Source organism: Sturnus vulgaris, chromosome 3, assembly GCF_052056855.1.
Source record: "Sturnus vulgaris isolate bStuVul1 chromosome 3, bStuVul1.hap1, whole genome shotgun sequence".
Lineage (NCBI taxonomy): Eukaryota > Metazoa > Chordata > Aves > Passeriformes > Sturnidae > Sturnus > Sturnus vulgaris.
In genome coordinates, this window is record NC_142245.1 from 37,848,471 (window position 1) to 37,869,660 (window position 21,190).

Below are 21,190 nucleotides of genomic sequence, written 5' to 3' on the forward strand. Positions count from 1 at the left end.
TGCTTAAAAATCATCTGCAAGTTTTCAACTTGGCTCCGATTGCCCATAGAATATTGTACACAGCTCAGCTGGTTTATCTGAAACTTTAAAAATATATTCTCACTGAGTCTAGCATTTCTAAGTGGTAAGCATAAGGCCTCAGGAAATTGTATCATTAAACTGGACACTCAGTTGTGTGGGAAAATTAATACTTCATTGTATAAAGCTAAGCTCAAGTAATTTGAAACTTGTTATTTAAATTGCCTTTAGGTTTCTAAATAAATGTTGGGATCTGACCTCTTTCATGAAGCCTGTTTGTGTGCTTTACTCTGTCCAGCTTGATATCAAAAGTCATCTTTCATTGCTCTTGGAAATAGATGCTATTATTCTTTTTGATGGTTCCTTTCTAAGGACATTAGAATCAGCTCCATGTAATTAGTTTAGATGTTTGTGCTTGAATACTGCACAGCCCTTAGGTCAGTCTGAAGCATACCTGCATAAAAAGTTCAGAAGCTGGGTGCATCTAAAGCAATCAAACATCTTTCATGAAATGAAAATGATTGGTGTGCTAGCAGCACCAGAATAAATAGCAAGCATTAGAGCCTCTGTAGAGGTGTGCTCTACATTCACAGATTATAATCTTAAACATGATTTTGAGACTAGAGTATTAAAATTAAATTTTCCGTGCATTTTCTCCTATTGCAACTAGAGGAGAGGTTAAGAGACTGTGGGGAATTTATGCTTTGTGTACAAAGCTTTGTAAAATCAGGTATTTCCTGGGCTGTGGTTCAGCTCTGCCTGCTGTAGAATGATTGCTTAGTTCAGTAACATCTTTGCTTTCTGAAGTTCAACATACAGACATTAGGACTTTCAATTGTGATTGTAATGTGTTCTCAAGAGCAATTCTGCTCCTATTTTGCCTCTCTCGGGTTCCTTTATGCTGCCATCTGAAGAAATAAAAGAAGATCAAACAGAGCAGGAAAAAATGCATAGAAGGACGACAGTGGATTATCAGAAATACTGAATGGCTTCCATACAAAACTAAATAGTAACTAAATAGTTTAGGGTTCTTCAGGCTGGAAGATTGCTGAAGAATGAGATCACAGCTTTCTATTAAAATAATCTATGTGACACAAAAGAAGATAAGCAGGAAACAGCTGGATTTGGGGTTTTGGTTTTATTTTGGTCCTTTTCTGTTAAAAGAGTTAGGAGCTATGAAATCAAAGTAGCAAGTGGCTGCTCCAAAATAAGTGCATGCAAGCATTCCTTTTTTTCTGCTGTTCACAGCGTTTTTTACCAGATGGTGGTACTAAAGATTTGCAGGGTTCAAAGAGCAGTTAGAGAAATTAATAGAGAGAAAATCCATCAAACCCTTGGAGAACTGTAGAACTGCCCGCATATGTTCATCTTTATGCTAGGTTATGGTTGTTTTCTTAATAAAATAGCTCTTTTGGACAGGTTTGTATTTTTTAGAAACTATAATTGAATAGACTACAAAATCTGTATTTTGAAACCACTTTCCTTTTTTTTCTTTTATTTTCTTAAAGGTCTGTATTTGTTTTGAATCTGAAGTATCCATATTTTCTTTCAGACTTTAGCTTGGTGGACTCTAAGATGTGTAAATATTCACCAGCAGTTGCTGGAGGAGAGATCACCTGAGCTATTTACTCTTGCCCAGGCCTGTATAAAACAAGGTATATTTCTAATTACTTGTATTATTGGCTTACACTTTCTCTTTTAAGATAGCACAGGGGAGGGGAATTTGTAGTTATAACTATTAGAATGCTTATCAGACACTTATGTAACTGCAGTGAGTTGAGAGGGAGCAGAATTTCACTTAAGTTGGCATGGACTTGTAAGGCACATGGTATTTTTCAGCCTCTAAGATGAAAATGTGAATGTAGACAAAATGTGAACGTGATAGTGACTTGTTTTGAGACTCTTGGATATAGTTCTCAGAGATAGATGATGTAAAGTACACCTGAATATTTAGTGACCTTCTTTCTGGCAGTTTTTGCTGCCCAGTGCCTCTTACCAGTTTGTTTATTTTCTCACTGAAGCCATCTGGTATTTCAAACAAGTACATTGATATTCTATAAGTAAATTATTTTAAACCTTTTAAATTTTCTTTGAGTAGGGCTTGAATAACCCTCTTGCTTGTCTAGATCGAGTTCTCAAGAAAACTTTGTGTTAGTTACTAGAGGAAAAAGACGTTCAAATTCAGGAGAAATTACATTTTTCTCAAGTGTTAGGTCAGTATCATCACCTGAATAGAAGACAGCTGCAAGGATTCCCTTCTGTTCTGAAGCAGCCATTATGCAAAACCAATGGGACTTAGTGCAGTTTCCCATCCCTTTGGCTATATGCCAAACATGGTATGGAGTGCCAGAAGGATGTCCTAAGTTTGGGACATCAGTACTTCTGGGCCACTACATCGGTACTAATAGTGATGTGAAGCTTCCCCCAAAGGTCCTTGAAGTCTCAAAATGCCTAAACTAATGAAGCACAGTGAATAAATGGTATTTAGGTAGTGGTAAGACTGCTTCTCCATGTGTCATTTGGGTTCATCATAGGGCTTTAGCACAAGTACTCTTGTATCAGCTCATTGAAACTTGCTACCTGGGGAAAATCTAGTTATAATGCACAATTAAACACTATAACCTGACATTTTTTCCCCTTTGAAGTTGTATTGTGTCACTCCATTCAAAAGTTGCGATTTTCTTGTGTGGTTTCTACTTGTACCTGCATGTCCAGCATTCTGTAGGCTTGGAGTAATATTTTTATATTACTAGTTTCTGGGGTTTGTTTTTTTTGTTTTTTTTTTAATTTTTTAATCTCGTCTTTGAAAAAGATGTTACTAGGCAGGATTTATGATCTATGCAATTTTGATTTAGTGAATTTAAAAAGCTGTGCAAAAGCTATATTCAGACTTAGCAGCTTTCTATATTAAGTGAAAGGTTTTCAGGATTAACAAGTACTAAAAAAAAAAAAGCCTAGGAGGTTTAAACAGTAAAATCTATTCATGCTAGAGTTGACTGCCAATCTCTAAATTAAAAAAAAATCAAAAAATGCAGAGAAAATGTTTAAAAAATCCTTGATAATACTATTTTTTTTACACTAAGACTTTAAAAGCTTGTTTGAAAAATTAAACATACGTTAAGAAACACAGCCTCAGTGCTATAACTGGGTAACCAGTCTTTTTTGAGTATACTGTGATGCTGTGAGCTTTTTTGGAATTCTTATCATCTAAATATTTTTGCAAAATGCAGAAATAAAGCATGAAGTAAAAAACCCACTTCCATTTGAGAATAATCAGCATGAATAATTTTCAACTTAATGCTCTGTATTTGCAGGAATATTCTCTTGTAACTTACTGTACTTGGATACAACTTAAATATATAAGAAATACAGATGTTTTTATGCTGGATGAAAAAAGTCAAGTCTTCTTTCTAAACTTCAGATCTGTTCAGAAAGGTATTTTCTCCAGTTCAGATGGAGAAACATGATCTTTATAATTCAGCAAATCAATAATTATTTAAACATACAAACAAAAACTTAACACACAAACAAAACCCAATCAAACAGAAAATATCTTACGAATCCTAAGCTACCATTCAATGCTCAGTCTGCTGTTGAATCTTTAATTTGAGACTTTCTTAAATTTAAGGGGTGGGTATTAGCTCAATATTTTGTTTTTATGTTCTTTAGAAGGTCCAATACAATTAGAGTTGTTTATTTTCTGCAGAAGTGATATTTCCCAGTTCAGCTTTGCTGCTAAATACAAGCAAAGATTGAACTTTTCTTTTTTTTTCTGGTAATAATCCTTAGATATAAAATTTGAGAAATGCTTTAAATCACATGTATCTTCTATACGCTGTCAGTGAATTTTTCAATGTGTGAAGATGTCAAGAGTAACAGACTTTCTATCTTGGTATATTAAATATATTTTTAAAATACCATTCTCCTCAACTGCATTTTCATCTCTTTTCTTTTTCTTAATTTGCAGTGACAGAAGTAGAAGCTTTGTTCACAGGTGGTGAAAGCTGGCACTTAGCAGTTCAGTTCCATCTTGAGTCTGCCTACACATTTTTGTTTTACTATGAATATAAAAAAGCTAAGCACTGTTTCAATATGGCTAAAGACATAACAAAACTGCAGATTAACCTTACAGGTAAGTTGTGCTTGAAAAGTGTATGAGCATGATTGGTTGGACCAAACTAACCTTTGGCTTGTTGGATTTTTTGGTGACATATCCAAGTAGTAAAGAACTGTACTTTGAAAAAAGTTGTTGTTTATCAGGTAGGTCTTAGTTGTCTTCCAAGAATTAGTGTTGCTTGTAAGAGAAATATGACATCTAGTTAAAAAAATCATTCCTGAATGGGTTTTTGAGGAGTTGGGGCATTATAATCCTGGTGTCATGATGAATATTTTCTGCTTTTTTAAATTTGTTTGGACACACTTAAAGGTGTCTGCATGATGATTCAATGCAGTGTTTCACCTTTTGTGCCACTAGTGTAGATCTATTCTGTATAAATAGCTTTTAGAAGTCACTCTCAAGACTGGTGTCATCACAGGAAATTATTAGGGAAGTCAAATTTCTGATGAACAGAAATCACAAGGATTCAATTACTGTGGAGACTTGATAATTATCCTTTCAGAATCTATTCTTTGGCGTCAGGAAATCAGATTGCTGCGTTTAGAACTTTACATGTATAAATATGGATCTGTGGTCTAGCTGGTCCTGCTAGGCAATGAAAATGACAAAATCACACCGTTTCTGTGTGAGAACTTATGATTGTACCTGAGTAGAAATGCAAAAAATCTTTATCTAGTTTTTTCCTGTAGATTTACTGGTGACTAAAAGCATTAAGGAACTGAAACTTGCAGTTTCCTTACTTTTATCTATGTTGCAAGGCTTTTGCTCCTTCATATCTAGGTTGGAGCTGCAGCTAATCCTGTTTATACCATGAATCAGTTTAGTAATTTGATTTTACAAACCCCAAGCCATCAGCAGTAAAAAGAACCCTAAAACACACAAAAAACCAAATAAAAACCACAAAGAAACACAAACTCCAAGAAATTATGTGCAACTCAGTGCTCATTTATTCAAAGGTTTTAAAAGCTTACTTTGAAAGATCTGTACTGGAAATAAAACATAATAGTTTATATCTGAAGGAATCTATACATTTCAATTGATCCTACCCTTTTTTCCCTGTATGCAATAAAATCTGTGCATGTGGTGTGTTCCAAGTGTACATTTATTGCCGACTCACTATTATGAAGTACTTTTTGTTAAAATTATTCAAAATTTTTCTTATTTTTTTTATTAAAAACTAAAGTACCTATGATGGTACTCTAGATATAATAATGCAATAAACTGAGAACAAGTAAAATCAACGAGACTGGTGGTTATTCACAGATAGTCTTCATATTGGATTTTCTTTTTCCTTTAAAGGAAATCTTCAGATTTTGGATTAATAATTTCCTTAAATCTAACTTAGAAAAAACCTTCTTGTTTGGAGAAGAAAAAAAAAGATTGCATGCCGTGGAATTATTTATATTTTTTATTATTTTACCAAGAGGTTATGATAGTCCCAGAGAAAGATTGTGATGACACAGTATCTTGGAAAAGTGTTGTGAAACTCCTAAAGGTTCTGTGGTTTATCTCCATAAATCTATTAACATAGTTATGTCTAACCTGAAGGCAAATGAACTGAACTGAACATGTGGGAATTGTTGGCATTCTAGACAAGTTCATTTGACATGCATGTTTGGGCTAAATGGGAGGAATGTTACATCATCGAAAAAGACTTTGGTGTAATGTAAAAGTCCAGTCTCTAGCAAAGACATTTTTAAGGCTTTTGGGAGGAATTTCCTTTTTAGGAAAGGATTTGGAGACATTTATGTGCATTAATGGTTGTAATCCTTACGAGCTGAGTATTGTATTGCAGCATAGAAATATATATTGTTCTTAAAACAGATTTTTAGGACCATTATTTTCCAAAGTTATTTCAGTAATGTGTGAATAAATCATACTTGGTTTCTGTACATTAAATAAGTCCCATTAATCCAAATATGTATCGTGCTCATCTTTTATTGAAAAGCATCATGCCCTTCACAATGAGTCATAACCATCAATAACTCTACAAAACAATTTCCAATAAAAGAGAACAGCATGATCCTTCTTGCTTATAAATTTAGTGAAATGAAGGATAGTAATCCAAAATAAATTTAAAATCAACAGATTAGAGGATTCGTAATGCTGAACTCTGGGATATATTTATTCTTTTCCTGCCCAGTAATGCGTTTCCGGGAATTTTTAATATGAAACAGAAAATAAAGTTTCTGTGTAGATTCATTTTACTTTGTGAGGATATACCATAGAATGTTAAAGGTTGAAAGGGACCTTAAAGATCAAGGACAGGGACACTTCCAAGCAGACCAGGTTTCTCAAGGCCTTATGCAGCCCAGCCTTGAACACTGCCATACATGGTGATATAAACCAACCAAATTTTTTCTCACCTTTGACACATGTAATACATATTTTTCAAGGAAAAAATAGTGTTTTGTCCCTGTAATAGCAAGGAATTCTTAGGTTTAAAAACTGGGGTGGGAGGTGTGTGCATATGAGAGCATAAACAAATCACAGTTTTGGAGTGGTAGTAAGCAATTTTGTTGGTATCCAGAATAAGTTTGCAAGTGTTTCCTTCAGCTGTTTAGGCAGTAAGACGTAAGAAGTGAATTATAGCATAGTGATTTTCAAGCAGAGTAAAAATAGAGAATTGAATGCTACTGTGTAAATTTAGTATGAATCATTAGCCAGTATTTCTCATTGTGTGTCTCTTCTCTGGAATGTGCTGTGTGGTTTTCAAAGTGATATTTTTAGAATCTTTTTCGTTTCTTCATAAACTCTTAATGCAGGGCTTTTCCACTAAAAGGGATAACTGGCAGAAAAGGAGAAATCAGTTTAATTTCTGGCTTCCTTACTAATCTCTTTCCACTTCCAGGAAGAAAATTGTGTGACTGTTATTTCAGTGCCTCTGCTGGATGATTCTTATGGACAGCAGCCTCATCTTCAGGCCTTTGTCACATAAGCAGTCACGTTTTTGAGTCTTGACATCAAAGATTCTATATACTGAAAATTTTTTAAAATTATCACAAAAATAAGAACTTTATTTGGTCTTAATTGGTTCTGCAAAAGCAGCTGTGGATTAACTCTCATTCATTTCTGAGCATTGTGAACATTACGAGCACTGTCTGAGCATTGTATTACATTAATAATGAGCAAGCAAACCTCCAAAATTTATAGAGTAATTTTTATCTCCATTTTGGCTCTGGTTAGGAGCTAAAATTCTGTTAATTGAAGTTACTGTCCTGAAATTACTTTTTTTTTATTTCTCTGTATTTTGCAAGTGAGTTGCTAACAGAAGAGGAACAGATGCATTTCTCCTTAAAATTTGGTGTAAATATCAATTACCCCTTTAAAAATTAATAAAAATTGTCAGTGGGTCCAATAAGGAACTGAAGAAACGACACTAAGGAATTTCACATTGTGCATTCTGAATATTGGTTAATTTATTATACAGCCTTCACTGGTTTGCTGTTTCACTCACTCCCAATATTCCTTTTACAATATCTTACATGACATATGCTGCTAACATGTCTGTGATCCTTCTTCAAAGACCTGACTCTTCAAATGAAGATTTGAAATATTTAAAAGGATGGCCTGTAAGATATTATGGGATTTTCATTTGCATAAATGCCTCCATGTAGTCACTAACTTCTAGCAGGCAAATTGAACAATTGTTTCTGGTTTATTGCTAGGAAATAAGCGGAGAAGTGATGAAACTTGATGACTATGAGTTTTCAAAATGCTGGGTTATGGGGAATTTATTTGAAAGCAGCTTCACAAGACCTATATAGCTGTGTTTGTGTGTTTGTAATGTGTATTACTTTGTGTATTTGCTGGCAGTGAGAACACTCCAGGCAGAGATCAAGCAGTGTTAAACCTCTGCTAAATTTAAAAAGTTAATTCTCAATGTATTTCTCTGTTTCGTCTGGGATTTTTTTGGTAGCAACTCTCTAGTATATAATTAGATAACTGATTTTTAGTGTTCACTAATATAAACGTATTTTCCGTAGGTGCTTTGGGGAAGAGAACACGATTTCAGGAAAAATATGTTGCTCAGCTTATTTTGGATGTTCAAAGAACAGATGGATTCCTCCTTCCTCACAGTGAACTAAGTCCAGCTCCAACACCTCTGGAAAGTTTAACAATAGTATGTATCTGAGAAGAATTGTTTTAATTTCTTAAAATGAAAATGTTCTGAGGGTTTTGTTGTGTGTCTGCTTGGGGAAAGTATGTTGTGCCTAGTGCAACTTAGCTGGGGTTTTTGAAAGTTTATGGAAGAGCTGTGGGGCTAATATTAAAGGACATGGGGGAAAACAACATGTGAATGTCTGCAAGACAGATGTGGCTACTCAACTAAGACCATGTTTGCAAATATGGTCTTCTACAGTTCATGCATTAATTTTTAGTGACTAAGAATGATGGAGCTAGGAAAACAGGTGAGAGGCAGATTTTCAAAATAGCCTGCAAGGCATCACAGAATTTCACAGATTCCTACAGACTGACAGGCGTATTCAGTTACAGTGCAAAGATAGGAAATTGATCTACTTATTCCTATGGCATGAATTACGTGAGTTGGTCCTACTGATCTTAAGAGTGTGCATAATGATTTCAATTATAAATTGCTTGAGAACCACTGTGTTGATTTAGGATGGCATTTTTCCCTCATAAGGAGATTTAACTTGCTGGAGAAGCCAGAGATTAATTGAGCCATTATGGTCCCAAGTTTCTACTTAAAGTAGGAAAGCCTTTATAAAAAAACGTTGTGCCTTGATAGACTTCCAGGTCAAGCAGGGATCTTATGCAAAAAAATTGTCAATACTTCCTATTTCTAAATTGAATGCATAAATGTCTTAGGAGACTAATCTAGATTTTCCCTGTTTGCCCCTTAGCATATCCTTGGTGCTGCATTTGATTTGATGAAACGAGCTTGACTGCATGTGTCACAATTTAGGCTTATGGTAAACATACATATGGCAACCCCTTATAGGACAGTGAGAGCTCAGGGGAGGCTGCCTGGTGAATGTCACACTTATAGACTTCAAATACATTTACCTAGAACTAAATGATAGGATGCATTGATCTCTGAATTCCTAACTGGGATATTGTTCAAGTGTTTTTTTTCCAAGTACTCGCAAATTTCTGAAGCATTTACCTTAGTATGCTATTTCTGATGAAGACTGTAGTTTGGGATAAAATTTTGTAATTATTTCAATAAAAATGGCTACAGTAGCTTCGGCTGTAAGTATAACTCAGAATGAAATACTTTGTCCTTGCTAATCAAGTATTATACACTTATGTCCTTTCAGTGAACAGGCACAGAGCTTCTGAACTAGCAGAGAATTTGAGAAAGATGTAGATAATTGGAACCTTTAAAAATCAGGCAGTCATGCTGATGTGACCCATACTTTCCTACTAAAATTTTACTAAGTATATCTTGAAAATAATGCTAGAGAAAATAAGCATAACTATGCTTTAGGAAAAGTGGAAAGGCAATGCTAGAAACAGAAGGTTCTGGCTTCAGGGTGGGGGTTGAGTTTTGTGCAAATCTGAGTGACTCTTTGTATAATTCTTCCGTAAGTTACTCGGGCTCCTCGTTAAAGGAAGTGAGGCTTTCTGTTCCCACAGTCTACTTCTCAAAAAAAAAATTAAAAATTAAAAAATCAGAACTTTTTATTTCTGCATCTTGTGTGTGTCAAATTCTAGAAAATCTTGTAGTAGAACCATGTGCTGCTTTGAGGAAAACATACGATATTTCAAGTTCAGACATTTTATTAACTTGTGTGAGTGTTCTGCCACAGGTATTATACCAGGTTTAACTAAGTAGATTCTTCAATTCATGTGTAGATTGAATTACCAACTAAAGGTTGTATTTTGTTCTCCTTTTCAAAAAATCTTTTTATTGATAATGTAGTATCAAAATACAATTTATTAATATGGTTTGTCAGTACAATGTAATTAACTTAAGCAGTAAATCCTAGTGATTCTTTTGCCAGGTCTGATTTCAAATTTGTTGGCCTTGAATGTATCTTGAAGTTATTTTAGCTAAAATTTGAGTTTCCTTCTGCCAAGAACTACCAACAACATAATTGCATCCCTGTCTAAGGGATCTAGGGAGGATACTTGCTGTATCTTGTATACTTTAAAAAGACAATTCATGGCAAATAAATAAAAGTTAAATCTTAAGAGACTGAGAATCTCCACAGCATTAACATATGCATATGACAGGCTATGTTATAGTAGGCAAATTTTCTTCATGTTCTCTGCAGAGTTTTTATTTTACATCTGCCATTTGCATATACAGGGAAGTGCTCTATTTGTCTCAAGATAGGATTTATCCTGGATGAATGGAGAATTTCCTAAGAAAACTGTATATTCTGACAGTTTGGATAAGATGAGACTGGTTCCACCTAATTTTCATCTCCTATTTTGGAGTGCTTACCTCCATGGTCTTAAAGTTCTCCCCTTAGTCTTGTTCAGTAGGAAGACTGAAGAAGTTATTTTACAGTTAAGTGATGAGTAATTTAATTCCATTAAAATACCATCAAAATAATGATGTGTCCAATGTTTGGATAGGTACTTGTGCTGATTTCTGCTCAAGGGCTTCATCCTTCCCTCTGGTGCTGAGCAATTATGTTATCTCAGGTGTTGATAGAAGCAAAACTATTTGCATTTCAAAATAAATGGTTGTAAATTCAAATCTTTGCTCCCAGGTCAGTTTCTGTGAAAGCAAAGTGTCAAACTTGAGGTGATGCATAAGGACTCTTGATATGCAGTGATATGTTAAAATGGTTTGATCAGTTTTAAACAATTCAGAGCTGGTTTTATGTTTTGGGGGAACGAAGAAATTTTTATATCTACAAATGGAAGTTACACTTTAAAGCTCTGGCATATAGTTGCAGTTGAGTTCAGTTGATTAATATTCATAGTGAAGCTAAAGTAATTAGTACTATTTATACAAGTTAGATTTTAAAAATTATGTAGACCTTAAGGTGGAAATTTTAAACTAATTGCTGTATAAATTAAATTGTAATTTTTGTTACACCTGATGAAGTATCATTATACTAGTTCTAAAATAATTTTCTACTGTAAGTGGTAGATAGTCCTCATATAGTCTAATATAATAAGAGAAGAAAGTGATGATAATAAGTTTGACTTTGAAACTGTGAATATTTTCCTTATCCACTTAAAATAAAAAAACCCTTATTTTCTTCACATTCTCTGTCAAATCAGTTTCCTTTCATTTATATAGTGATGAAATACTGGTGATGAATGCAGAAAACCCACTTCAAAGCATTCCTGTTTGCTCTTTGTTCTTCCATGGACCTTCATTTTGACCTTGCCAACGGAAGATATGAATGAGAAACAGCTACTACTGGGACATGAAGGGAAATTAATAGGAAATTTGAAAAACTGTTAATATAAATCCATTATCTGTTTTTAATAGTTCCTAAAAACTACTACTGATAACTAAAAACCAGTAGTATGATAACTGGTTACAGGACCAATTGTTTTGGTTTGGGTTTGTTTTTCAAGGGAAGAAGGAAGAAATGGTATTACAGCTACTTCCTCTTTGCTTGCAGCCAAGGGAATCTTTTGTTGTTTTCAAAGAGACACAAATTCTAGGATCATGGTAATTTACACTTTGCAGACATAGATTATTCTGTTTTCTTCTTCAAGTTAAATGATAGAATAGTGAACTACAGGTGGCATGTTTTTTGTAAAACTAAAGACACTTTTAATAAAAAGTGTGTTCCAGAGGAAATTTTATGAAAAATCAAAGGTAGTTGTCCAGGAGCAAACGTTTTCAGAATGTGCTGACTCAGTGAGGTCTTTTCAGTTTGTGTTTTTTTTAAATTTATCTTTACTGTCGGAAGTAATGGTTTATGTAGTTGGGTTTTGCTGATACTTAAACAGAAATTCTTAAATTCCCAGAGGTCCCAGGTGGCTAGCCTGAAAACCTGCATTAATGACCGTGACATCAATCTGTTTCAGTTGTCTGTACATATATAATAGAGGATGAAATTGTTGATAATTTTATGAGCAGTAGTTTGAAAAGGGTAGCTGCCTTCCGGCTTATTTAAGTAGAAAATTGATATTAGCTAACCTTAGAGTTGCTCTGAATGCTGTTCCTCATGCATAAGAAACAATATATTTGTAGCAAAAATGTTTTGGATGATAATTCCTTGTACTGGCTTCATTAGTTAGTTATTCTATCATAATGGTAAATTGCTTTCCATTGAGCCATTCTTTAATGGCAGTATTATCCTTTTTCAAACAAGTCCATATTTTTTCATATTTTGAAGGCATAATTCTATCTATTTTAAAATATTCTTTTTCTCTTCCAACAGAATTATGATTTAAATGATGACACAGTGCTTAATGAGATAAAATTAGCAGATGCTGATCAGTACCAGGTACCTGATTTGTGTGCAGAAGAGCTTGCTGTAATCCTTGGAATATGGTAAGTTAATTTATGGTTACTTAAAAAAAAACTAAACAAACAACTGCATGAATCATTGTGACAACGAAATAATGAAATGGTTAATTTGATGGAACTTCTTCCCTTCCTTATTATATAGTCTGGCTAAAAGATATGCATTATAGATGGGTAGCATTTTCAGTTATGTCAGAATGAGCATTAGTCTCCAGTTCAGAATTTCAGCAATATTTCATTAATAGCTATATTGTTGTTTTATCTTTCAAAAGCTTTGTATTCTTTGTGCTTCAGGTTAATTACACTTTAAATATCAGCTGACATTAGCTACCATACAGTGATAGCACTTAGGTAGATTTTGAAAACATATTTCAGATTCTGCAATTGCCAATTTCCTGTGAGGATCAACTACCAAGCAAAGCACTGCCTGCTATTCACTGAAATGGGAATAGTTAAAGGCTATAGTATAAAGTCCTTTTACACCTTGTTTTTTTTCCCCTAACTCTTAGAAATTTTATGCTACATGGGTTTTGTGAATAGCATAGGAGAACAAAAGGCAGGCTTGAGATCTGAGGATCAGAAGTTATGGCATGTGGAAGTATAATATAGTCAGTCAATGACTTCAGTGCAGTGTTCACCATCACCGACTGTCAAAGTGCTTTTCCAGTCCATGAGCTCCAAAATGATGGTATCTATTTGATCCAGTTTGAGGACTATGTAGTGAACAGTGGCTTGACATAAATTCTTAGCCCAATCATTTTGAGTCTTCTGCACTCTGGTTCAAGTCAAGGCAAAACCTTTCCTTTCCTGAGGACCATTTTCATGAGGACTTCATTTTTAACACAGTATTGTCTTATGTTCGGGTTATATAATCCTTCCTGTTCCCTCCCTTCTGAAGGAAATTTTAATTTGCTTACTACTCTTTTTCCTTTTTTTTTAAGTGTACAATTTGAGGTTTACATTGGCTGACTGCACAGTAAGTTTTTTGATCACAGTGTTTGACTTTGAAACTGCCACTGTCATGTTCTGAGCAGTGGCTAGGAACCATATTGACTGCCAGTTGTGTGTATGTGTGAGTTTGGTAAGACTCAAGGCAAGACAAAACTAAAGACATGCAACTAAACCAAATTCAATGTTGCTTCCTTATAGCAATGGTAAATGCCATTCAGGGGGTGGGATAACGTTAAGCAACTGAAGCTGTCTCAGTCAGAGATGGAGACAAGATCTGAGATCCAGCCATGTTGCAAGAAGGGCTGTTGTAGTAGGATGGCAGCTTAGAGAATTCTTCTTGTAACAGAGTTTAGGCTTGGATTGCTGGCTGTACCCTTGGTGTCCATACCAGTTGTTGGTATGTCAGTTTGTGAGGAGGCATAGACATGTTAAAGCATTTAGCACTGGCTTTTAGGCAAAACATTCTTCTGAAGCCTTCTTCTATAGCAGGTTCTGTGCTTTTCTTTCCTGTGTGAGGACTGCAGTTCTGGAGGGTAAATGCTTCATTTCGTAATTAATAAGTTAGCTTTAAAATTCCTGTAAGCTGTTTTATTTTAGTAGCTTTAGCAATGTTCTTTAACATTTTTCATCTTTGAAAATCAGTTTTTGAAGCAAGCATGTAGTTATAATCCAAAAAGAGATACTTGGATTGCTCTTAATTCCACTGTTTCAAATATGGCTCATTAAGTCCGAAAGTTTGTAACTCATTAGTTAAGCTGGATACTTTATCCATTAGGCTCTCAAGGTAGACCTGATTCATCAGATTTAAGAATTCGTTGTAAGCTGTTGACAATCAGCTTTTGCTGTTTTACTAGAAAATACTTTTTTCTGCTGCACAGTGGATCTTACTCAGAGGTTCTGTTTTATGTGTCTAAAGAATGTCTGTTTCTCACTGTTTTCTTGCCCTCTTTTATTTCAATAAACTCCTTAAGACAAGATTAAAGAATGGAAAGAAAATACCTTACAAAACGGAATGATGTGATGTTTAGTGACTTCTCTTCATATTGTTATCACAAGATCCCTCATCATTGATCTTACACAGTAGATTCTATACTCAGAGTTCAACTCCTGGAATTCTCTGGGATGAACTGGTTTATCTGTCCTTGTAACCAGAACAAATACAGGTCATAGAAATTAAATTTTCATAAAGTAGTCTGACAAGAACTAACACAGTCATTAGAAATGCATAAAACTAAGGTACAGTTCTACTCTGGATTCAGATTCAAATTATAGCTTTAAATTTTATTTGATTCAGTATAGAAAATAATTAAAACAATTTAGTTGTTCTCCTGTCTTTCAAGACTTACATTTCTGTACTTACTTGTCTTTGAGCTTTGTAAATGGATGTGACAGAAATGGAAATCAGAGCTCTATTTTGGCACTGCTTTGATCTGGAAGAGCTGCATCTATGAGCTTCAAAAAGCTCTGACAAAAACTGATCAGGAATAAGAAGAGGATTAATCCTTTCTGCTTGAATCAATATATTTTTAGGATGATGAAAAATAAGTTCCACTTGTGTCAAAATTTAACTGTCTCTTGGTTTACCTGTGCTTTTCAAAAGCTATGGTCATGACATTTAACATTCTGGTTGCCTAACTGCTGTTGAGTTCGTATAATCCTTGAACTTTTCTTGGTGCCTTTTTTTCCTTTTTGTTTTGGTTGTTCCATCCCCCCATGCATAGAGAAACTTGCTGTTGTTTACCTGAAGTCAGCTGACTTGAGTTGACTACATCCAACCGACTAGAAGTCTGTCTGCTAGCAGCTGACATTAGATATGGAAAAAATGCTTAACTGCAGCAGTGAAATTCTTTATAACTTTCTTGTTTATATGAAAATTTTCAGAATGAAGGGAAAGAACAGTTAGATAGGTATCTATATATAAATATATGTCAGAATTTCTTTCCTAGCAATGTTATCTAAAACTTTCAAAACAGTGCACCAACAGCATAGGGTTTTTGTTTGTTTGTTTTTTAACATGGGGAGATCAGGGAAAATGTATTGAAGCAATAGTTAATAAACTTTCCTTTATGTCCTTGTGGCCATGCTCAAATAGCTTGCTGAAGCTGATGGTATTATGGAGCATTAGCATAAATGGTAGGAAGTGTGTGTGGAACCTCCATCATGGGAGGTCAGTGGGAACATACTAGATAACAATTTGGCTGAAGTGAGAGGTTTGTAGTGCAGGAAAAAGAGCTGGAAGAGCTCTCAAGCCTTCTTCTAGAAATTGTTATGAGTAGTCTGTGTGCATTTAAGTAGAAGAAATCATGCCTGAACAACCAGGCAAAGTGATCTCCAAGGTGAGTTAAGTAATGCAGAGGGCATAATTTCAGTCTATAACCTATTACCACAATAGGTATTTTTGCAATTTTAGCCTAGGATATGAAGCCTGCTGCAGAATTTAGTGTGATAAGTTTGGGCTTATATATATAGTCATTATATGGGTTTGGTGATGATCCATCATCTGTGATACAGTTTAGGATATATTTTCACTTGGTATCTTTGGTTTTAAAAGGGAGCTTGAATTATAGCTTTTGTTGGTTTTTGTGTAATTTGGTGATATCTCTTGTAGTATGTTTTTAAATGTTGGGGAGCTGTTGACTAAGGAAAACATTTACTCACACAGAGTTATAGGCCAGATTTCTTTATCATCCCTGTAGCATATCCAACTCTGAAAAAAAAAAGTTTAATTCTTGTTTTCCCCCTGTGAATACATCAAGGTAACAGTAATGCTGGTTAGTGTGAGACTCCTGTGGTCATGTTTTTTGAGTGACTGGAAAGAGGATGTTTGTCTGAGATTACCCTTCAGCACTTATTGAGCATTAGTAGTTTTTTGCTTTGCGGAAGCTGCATTCAATTAGTTGTAGGGTTTTAAATCTCTGTAAAAACAAACAATAGATTTTAAACTTTTTTTAGGATTGGTGAAATTGTTATTCCCATGAGCTTAAACCAAGTAAGACATTTCACTTGAGGGTGGTGTTAGAAAGGTACTTATAAAATATCTTGTTCCCCTAAATGGTTCTTTATTTCTGTGATTGTTTTCTAGGTCTAGGTCATTTTCTGCATATGCCATACTCCCATTTGTCATTTCCAGAATGTCCTTTAAATTTCTGCAAGTTTGAAAAATGTGTTCTGAATAATGTTATTGTAAAGGTGAAATCGGCATTGTTTTATTTTTTTTCTCTTTACAGTATAGACTTCCAAAAGAACAATCCAATACACAAATTAACTGAAGAGGAACTTCTGGCTTTTACTTCAGTAAGTAACTTAGCTGGCCCTTAATAAACATATTTTCACTTAATATTTAAGTACCAAGCAATAATCTGTCAGTCACACTAACCAGGAAACTGTTTGTAAACCAAATTTGTGTTAGTACTCAGATGTTTCATTAATTTTTTCTTATTTCAAGAAATTAAAGTATACTGAAGTTTAACCTTATTATCAGCCATCATCATGCAGGAAATTCTTGACATCTAAAAATTTAATTTCACCTCAAAACACATACAAAACATATTTGTGTTTAACTTTTATTACTATATGAATTATAACATAATATGCAGCTAAATAATTTTACAGCAAACTCTTCTTGTGACACTGGTGTTGAAGGTGCTTTTCTTTAAACAGTGTTCAAGAAGAGTTCTAAAGAAATTTCAGCTTTATTCTATCAGATTTATTCAATCTATGTCAGATGTTCTGCTTAGACATGTTTCTTCCCAATTCAGTGGCTGATTTGCTACAAAACAAATCTGTAACTTCCAATGAAACTTTGAAAATTCTCCGTATTTTTAATGTAATTTTTGTATTTTTCTACCTAAGACAGAACACAATTTGCTCCTTCCCTGATCTTTTCTGCTTTTGTGGGGTTTTCAACATTCGTTTAGGTGATAGGATGTAGGAGGAAAGGCTCGGCCTTATGTTGCCTTTTTTGCTTACTTTGCACAATGTTAGATCTAAGTTTGCATACAGGAAAGAGGACTTGCTCTCCTACCTAAGCCTTGTAGCAAGAGACTGTATTGCTGTAGTAGTGTCATCTGAAAAAGTAAATTATTGGATCTCAGCAAAAGCCCCTTGGGTTTCACTTGAGCTAGAATCTTACCACTGACGGTTGTAGTTATGTGAAAGGACCAGGGACAGTAATCTAAGGTTAACTATGGTAATCCTTGGCAGAGGGTTTTTGGTAAGAGGAGGTTCTATCTGTAAGAAAGATAATCCTAATCTTACTAGATAAATGTAAAATAGGTTGGTTTAAAAGTACTGTTTGTTTAGGTCCCTCTGCTAATACAGTATATGTAAAAGGGGATGTATAGAGGAACTGGGTAAATTACTGTAAAAAAGTTTGGGCTTTGTAGGTTTTTCTCTTTGTTGCTACAATGATTGTAGTGATATAATTCCTCATTATATAATTTCTGAAGTATTTTGTTTTGAACTACAGTTTTGTTCTGGATTTGGTGTTTTGTTTTTGTTTTTTTCCCAAAAGGTAGGAATAGAGAACAGGAAAAAGTTGAAATGTAGAAAAATATGAGACTGTCCACTGTCCTGTTGTAGTAATTGAAGTAGCCAATAAGATGATTAAAGAATAATGATCATTAAAGGGGAACAAAAGATTACCGAAATAATAAACCCATATAAAGTAAGGAAATATACATATAAAAGAAGCCTGTAGGAGTGACACCAAACTGGTGAACTGAGTATTGTAAGCAATTTTTCCCCCAAAAGTGATCTTAATACAAATGTATGAAGTTTCAAGACATGCGTGTAATTTCATTAAGACAAATGCTGCCATTTTTGTTGTTAAAATCATATATATGTTTAAATAGTATATAAAACTATAGAAATAGGGTTTTCTGTGAAAACTCAGAATCTTGCTTCTCATATTTTATTTCCAAACTCTGTGGACTATTTTTCTCTACCCCTTGTTTCAGTCTCCTCACTGCCACTATCGTTCACATCATTATTGGGTGGAAAATCAGGCATTATATACCTGAATATTGAGATAACTTCTTTGTTTATCCTATCATTTTTATATTCAATTGAGTGATCTTGTGATAATAGAATATCTTTAACAAAATTGACCCTACTCCTATATGGTCTGCTTTCAGAATAATTAAAGTAGGTATGGGGTTTAACTGTTTTAACACTTGAGTTTTCCAACATTTAAATATTTTAGGTTTTACCTCAGAGTAGAAAAAGTCAGGGTAGGTTGTGCACTGGGGAAGAAAGATAATCAGTCTTCCTGTCGTCCTTTATCTGACATTGCTTGACAGATAACCTGTTAGATCAGATGTGAAAGATCTATTGGGTGAATTCTTCATCATCATGGGAAGATCAAACTGCGTTTTTCTGCCATCTAGTGGCTGATCCCTCAAAAATCACAGGACAGCTGATTAGCTTAGTCTTTAATTATTTTATTGCCATGACTATGAGGAGCTTATGTTTTCATTTATTTACTTATCTATATTTTTATAGAGCTGCTAAGTCAACTATGGCTTACTTCACACTTGTCATATCAGCAGCCACTGCCAGGTTAGATCTCCAGAGAAACAGCTGAGTGATCTGTGTAGGATTCCCTATCAATTTGTGTTCAGTGTAGCAGAAAAGAAAGATCTATGGCAGTAGATGAATAGGAATGTAGATCTCACTAGTAATGCAAAATTCAGTGAACAGCAGTGAGGTAAAGAAGTAGCTGGTTGTCTAAATATTAGAGTAAATAATAATTTACTGAAGAGTAATAATTCTCTGTATCAGAATAGTGTTCTTTTAAACTTTTGCCTGATGTTTCCACTAATTGGATATAGGGACACAGTTGAATCTTAGAATTATTTTCTCTTTTGATCTTGACCTGTCGTCCCAAGACACAAACAAGAGCAAGTATGAATTGTAGTAACACCTTCCCAGATATTTCCCAGAAGCCAAAAGTAAGAATCAGATGTTACCTTACATGAGTTTTTTCAGTAAATGTACCTTTTGTGGAGCTTGCATCTGAGCCTAAAATTGTGAAAAGTCACTGCAGAATTTCGTGATGAAATCTTTGAGCTCTTCTGTGTCTCCGATCTGAGTCACTGAGGCAAATCCATCCCTGTGTTCCCTGGCAGTAGGGATGTTCTGTGCCCATGTTAGCACGGCCTTGGTGTGAGTGTTAATCCAGCCTTGGTTCCTATGGTGTCTGCTAGCTGAGTAAATTAAATGGTGCCGTAGCTGTTATCACTTGTATTTAAGGTATTTAGCAAGCTTTGGTACTGCCAAAGCAGGCAAATGAGCACTATATCAGTGCTGCTCTAGTAATTTCTTTAGCATCAAACTGCTCTGTGTGTGTGTGTGAGCAGGCATCTTCTCAGCCTACATGTGGATTCCTAAATCTGCAGGCTGGTTAGATGGTTGTCATGCATTCATCTGATATCTACTGAAATTCATGTTTCCTCAAAAAAGCAAGGCATTTCAAGTTATCTTAGGAAACTTGAAAAATTACAAGGCATTTTTAATTGATCAGTGTATCATCAAGAGATCCTCTTGCTTTGGACACTGCAAAATAAGTTCGTGTGACTTGCAATTTTGCTAGAGCAGAGAGAATTAAGATCTAGTATGAGAGGGAAAGGATGATCAAATTGATCTCAAGCAGATGATGTTATCCTGCCTTGTACTAGGTGCAGTTTGGGAAACTGGCATTCTAAACTCCCTTTCATATCTGTAAAAGATCTCTAAGAGATATCTATATATCAATATCTACATCTATTATACAACATAACTTATAATACTAAAAGCAACACTGTTAATTCACTGCTTGGCAACTGCAGTCAATACAAAAGGATTGCTGCTTTTCATTTACTGAAGTCACTTGGAAATAGTTGCTATTGTTCTAAAAGCACTATTTTTTTGTAACTGAGAATTGCTTTCAGTGTTGCTCATTTTTGAAACAACTTGTGAGGGCGTATGTAGTCTCATTGATTGGGTAGCAGCTGTTGTAACAAGAATTTGGACTTAAATTTTGAGATGTTCTAGTCAAATCTCTTAACCCATCTATAATATTTAAACTTCTAAGATGCTAATCCAGAAGTGAAATTAGATGCACTAGATTTTTTTTCTCCTTATAGTTCAATTGTTGATATTGTATCTTTACATGAGAAGTAATGCAGCTTGCATTCTACATTTTAGCATAAGACTAAACACAAAATAAAACATTTGTTTTTGAGAGGGATTAAATATTTTTTTTTCATACTTAATAGTTTAGGGAAACAATTATAAATTTTTAAAATTAATTCTATTATGGTAAGCACTTGGTCTCCTAAGAAAGCTGAGATACTTTTTAAAAATCAAATATCACACATGCCACTTTGGAGGCACAGTTATGCAGCTGGTATTTGGTCAACTTTCTGATTACCTAACTCAATATTGCATTCAAAAGCCTTTTTAAGAGAGGGATGGTGGGACATTAAAGCAGTAGTGAGACTCAGTGCTTCTCTGGTAGAATTACTGGTTTCTTCCTTTTACTAAAATTTTTCGCCAGAGCTTTCAGTGTAGAATGTAGGAAGTAGACAATGTAATAAACCAAGAACTAAATCAGTGGTGCTTCTACACTGAGGTTTTGTAGCTTAGTTTACTCCCAGATCACCAAATTAGTTTTCCAATGCCTGAATGTGCTTCCTTACCTTCTTCAATTTCAG

The 21,190-nt window shown here is 34.5% G+C and overlaps 1 protein-coding gene across 11 annotated transcripts in view; it reads left to right on the plus strand.

Annotated features, from left to right (window-relative positions):
* The window catches only part of TTC27 (tetratricopeptide repeat domain 27), a 157,098-nt gene that overhangs the window by 17,378 nt on the left and 118,530 nt on the right, over positions 1–21,190 (plus strand). For all 11 annotated transcript variants that reach the window (XR_015802287.1, XR_015802291.1, XR_015802288.1 and 8 more), the window contains exons 5-9: positions 1,571–1,673; positions 3,986–4,150; positions 8,122–8,258; positions 12,460–12,572; positions 16,724–16,790. Coding sequence is in view for 1 of the 11 variants with exons in the window: in XM_014876407.2 (XP_014731893.2) it covers positions 1,571–1,673; positions 3,986–4,150; positions 8,122–8,258; positions 12,460–12,572; positions 16,724–16,790 (585 nt within the window). In the remaining 10 variants the exon portion in view is untranslated. The remainder of the gene's footprint in view (positions 1–1,570; positions 1,674–3,985; positions 4,151–8,121; positions 8,259–12,459; positions 12,573–16,723; positions 16,791–21,190) is intronic.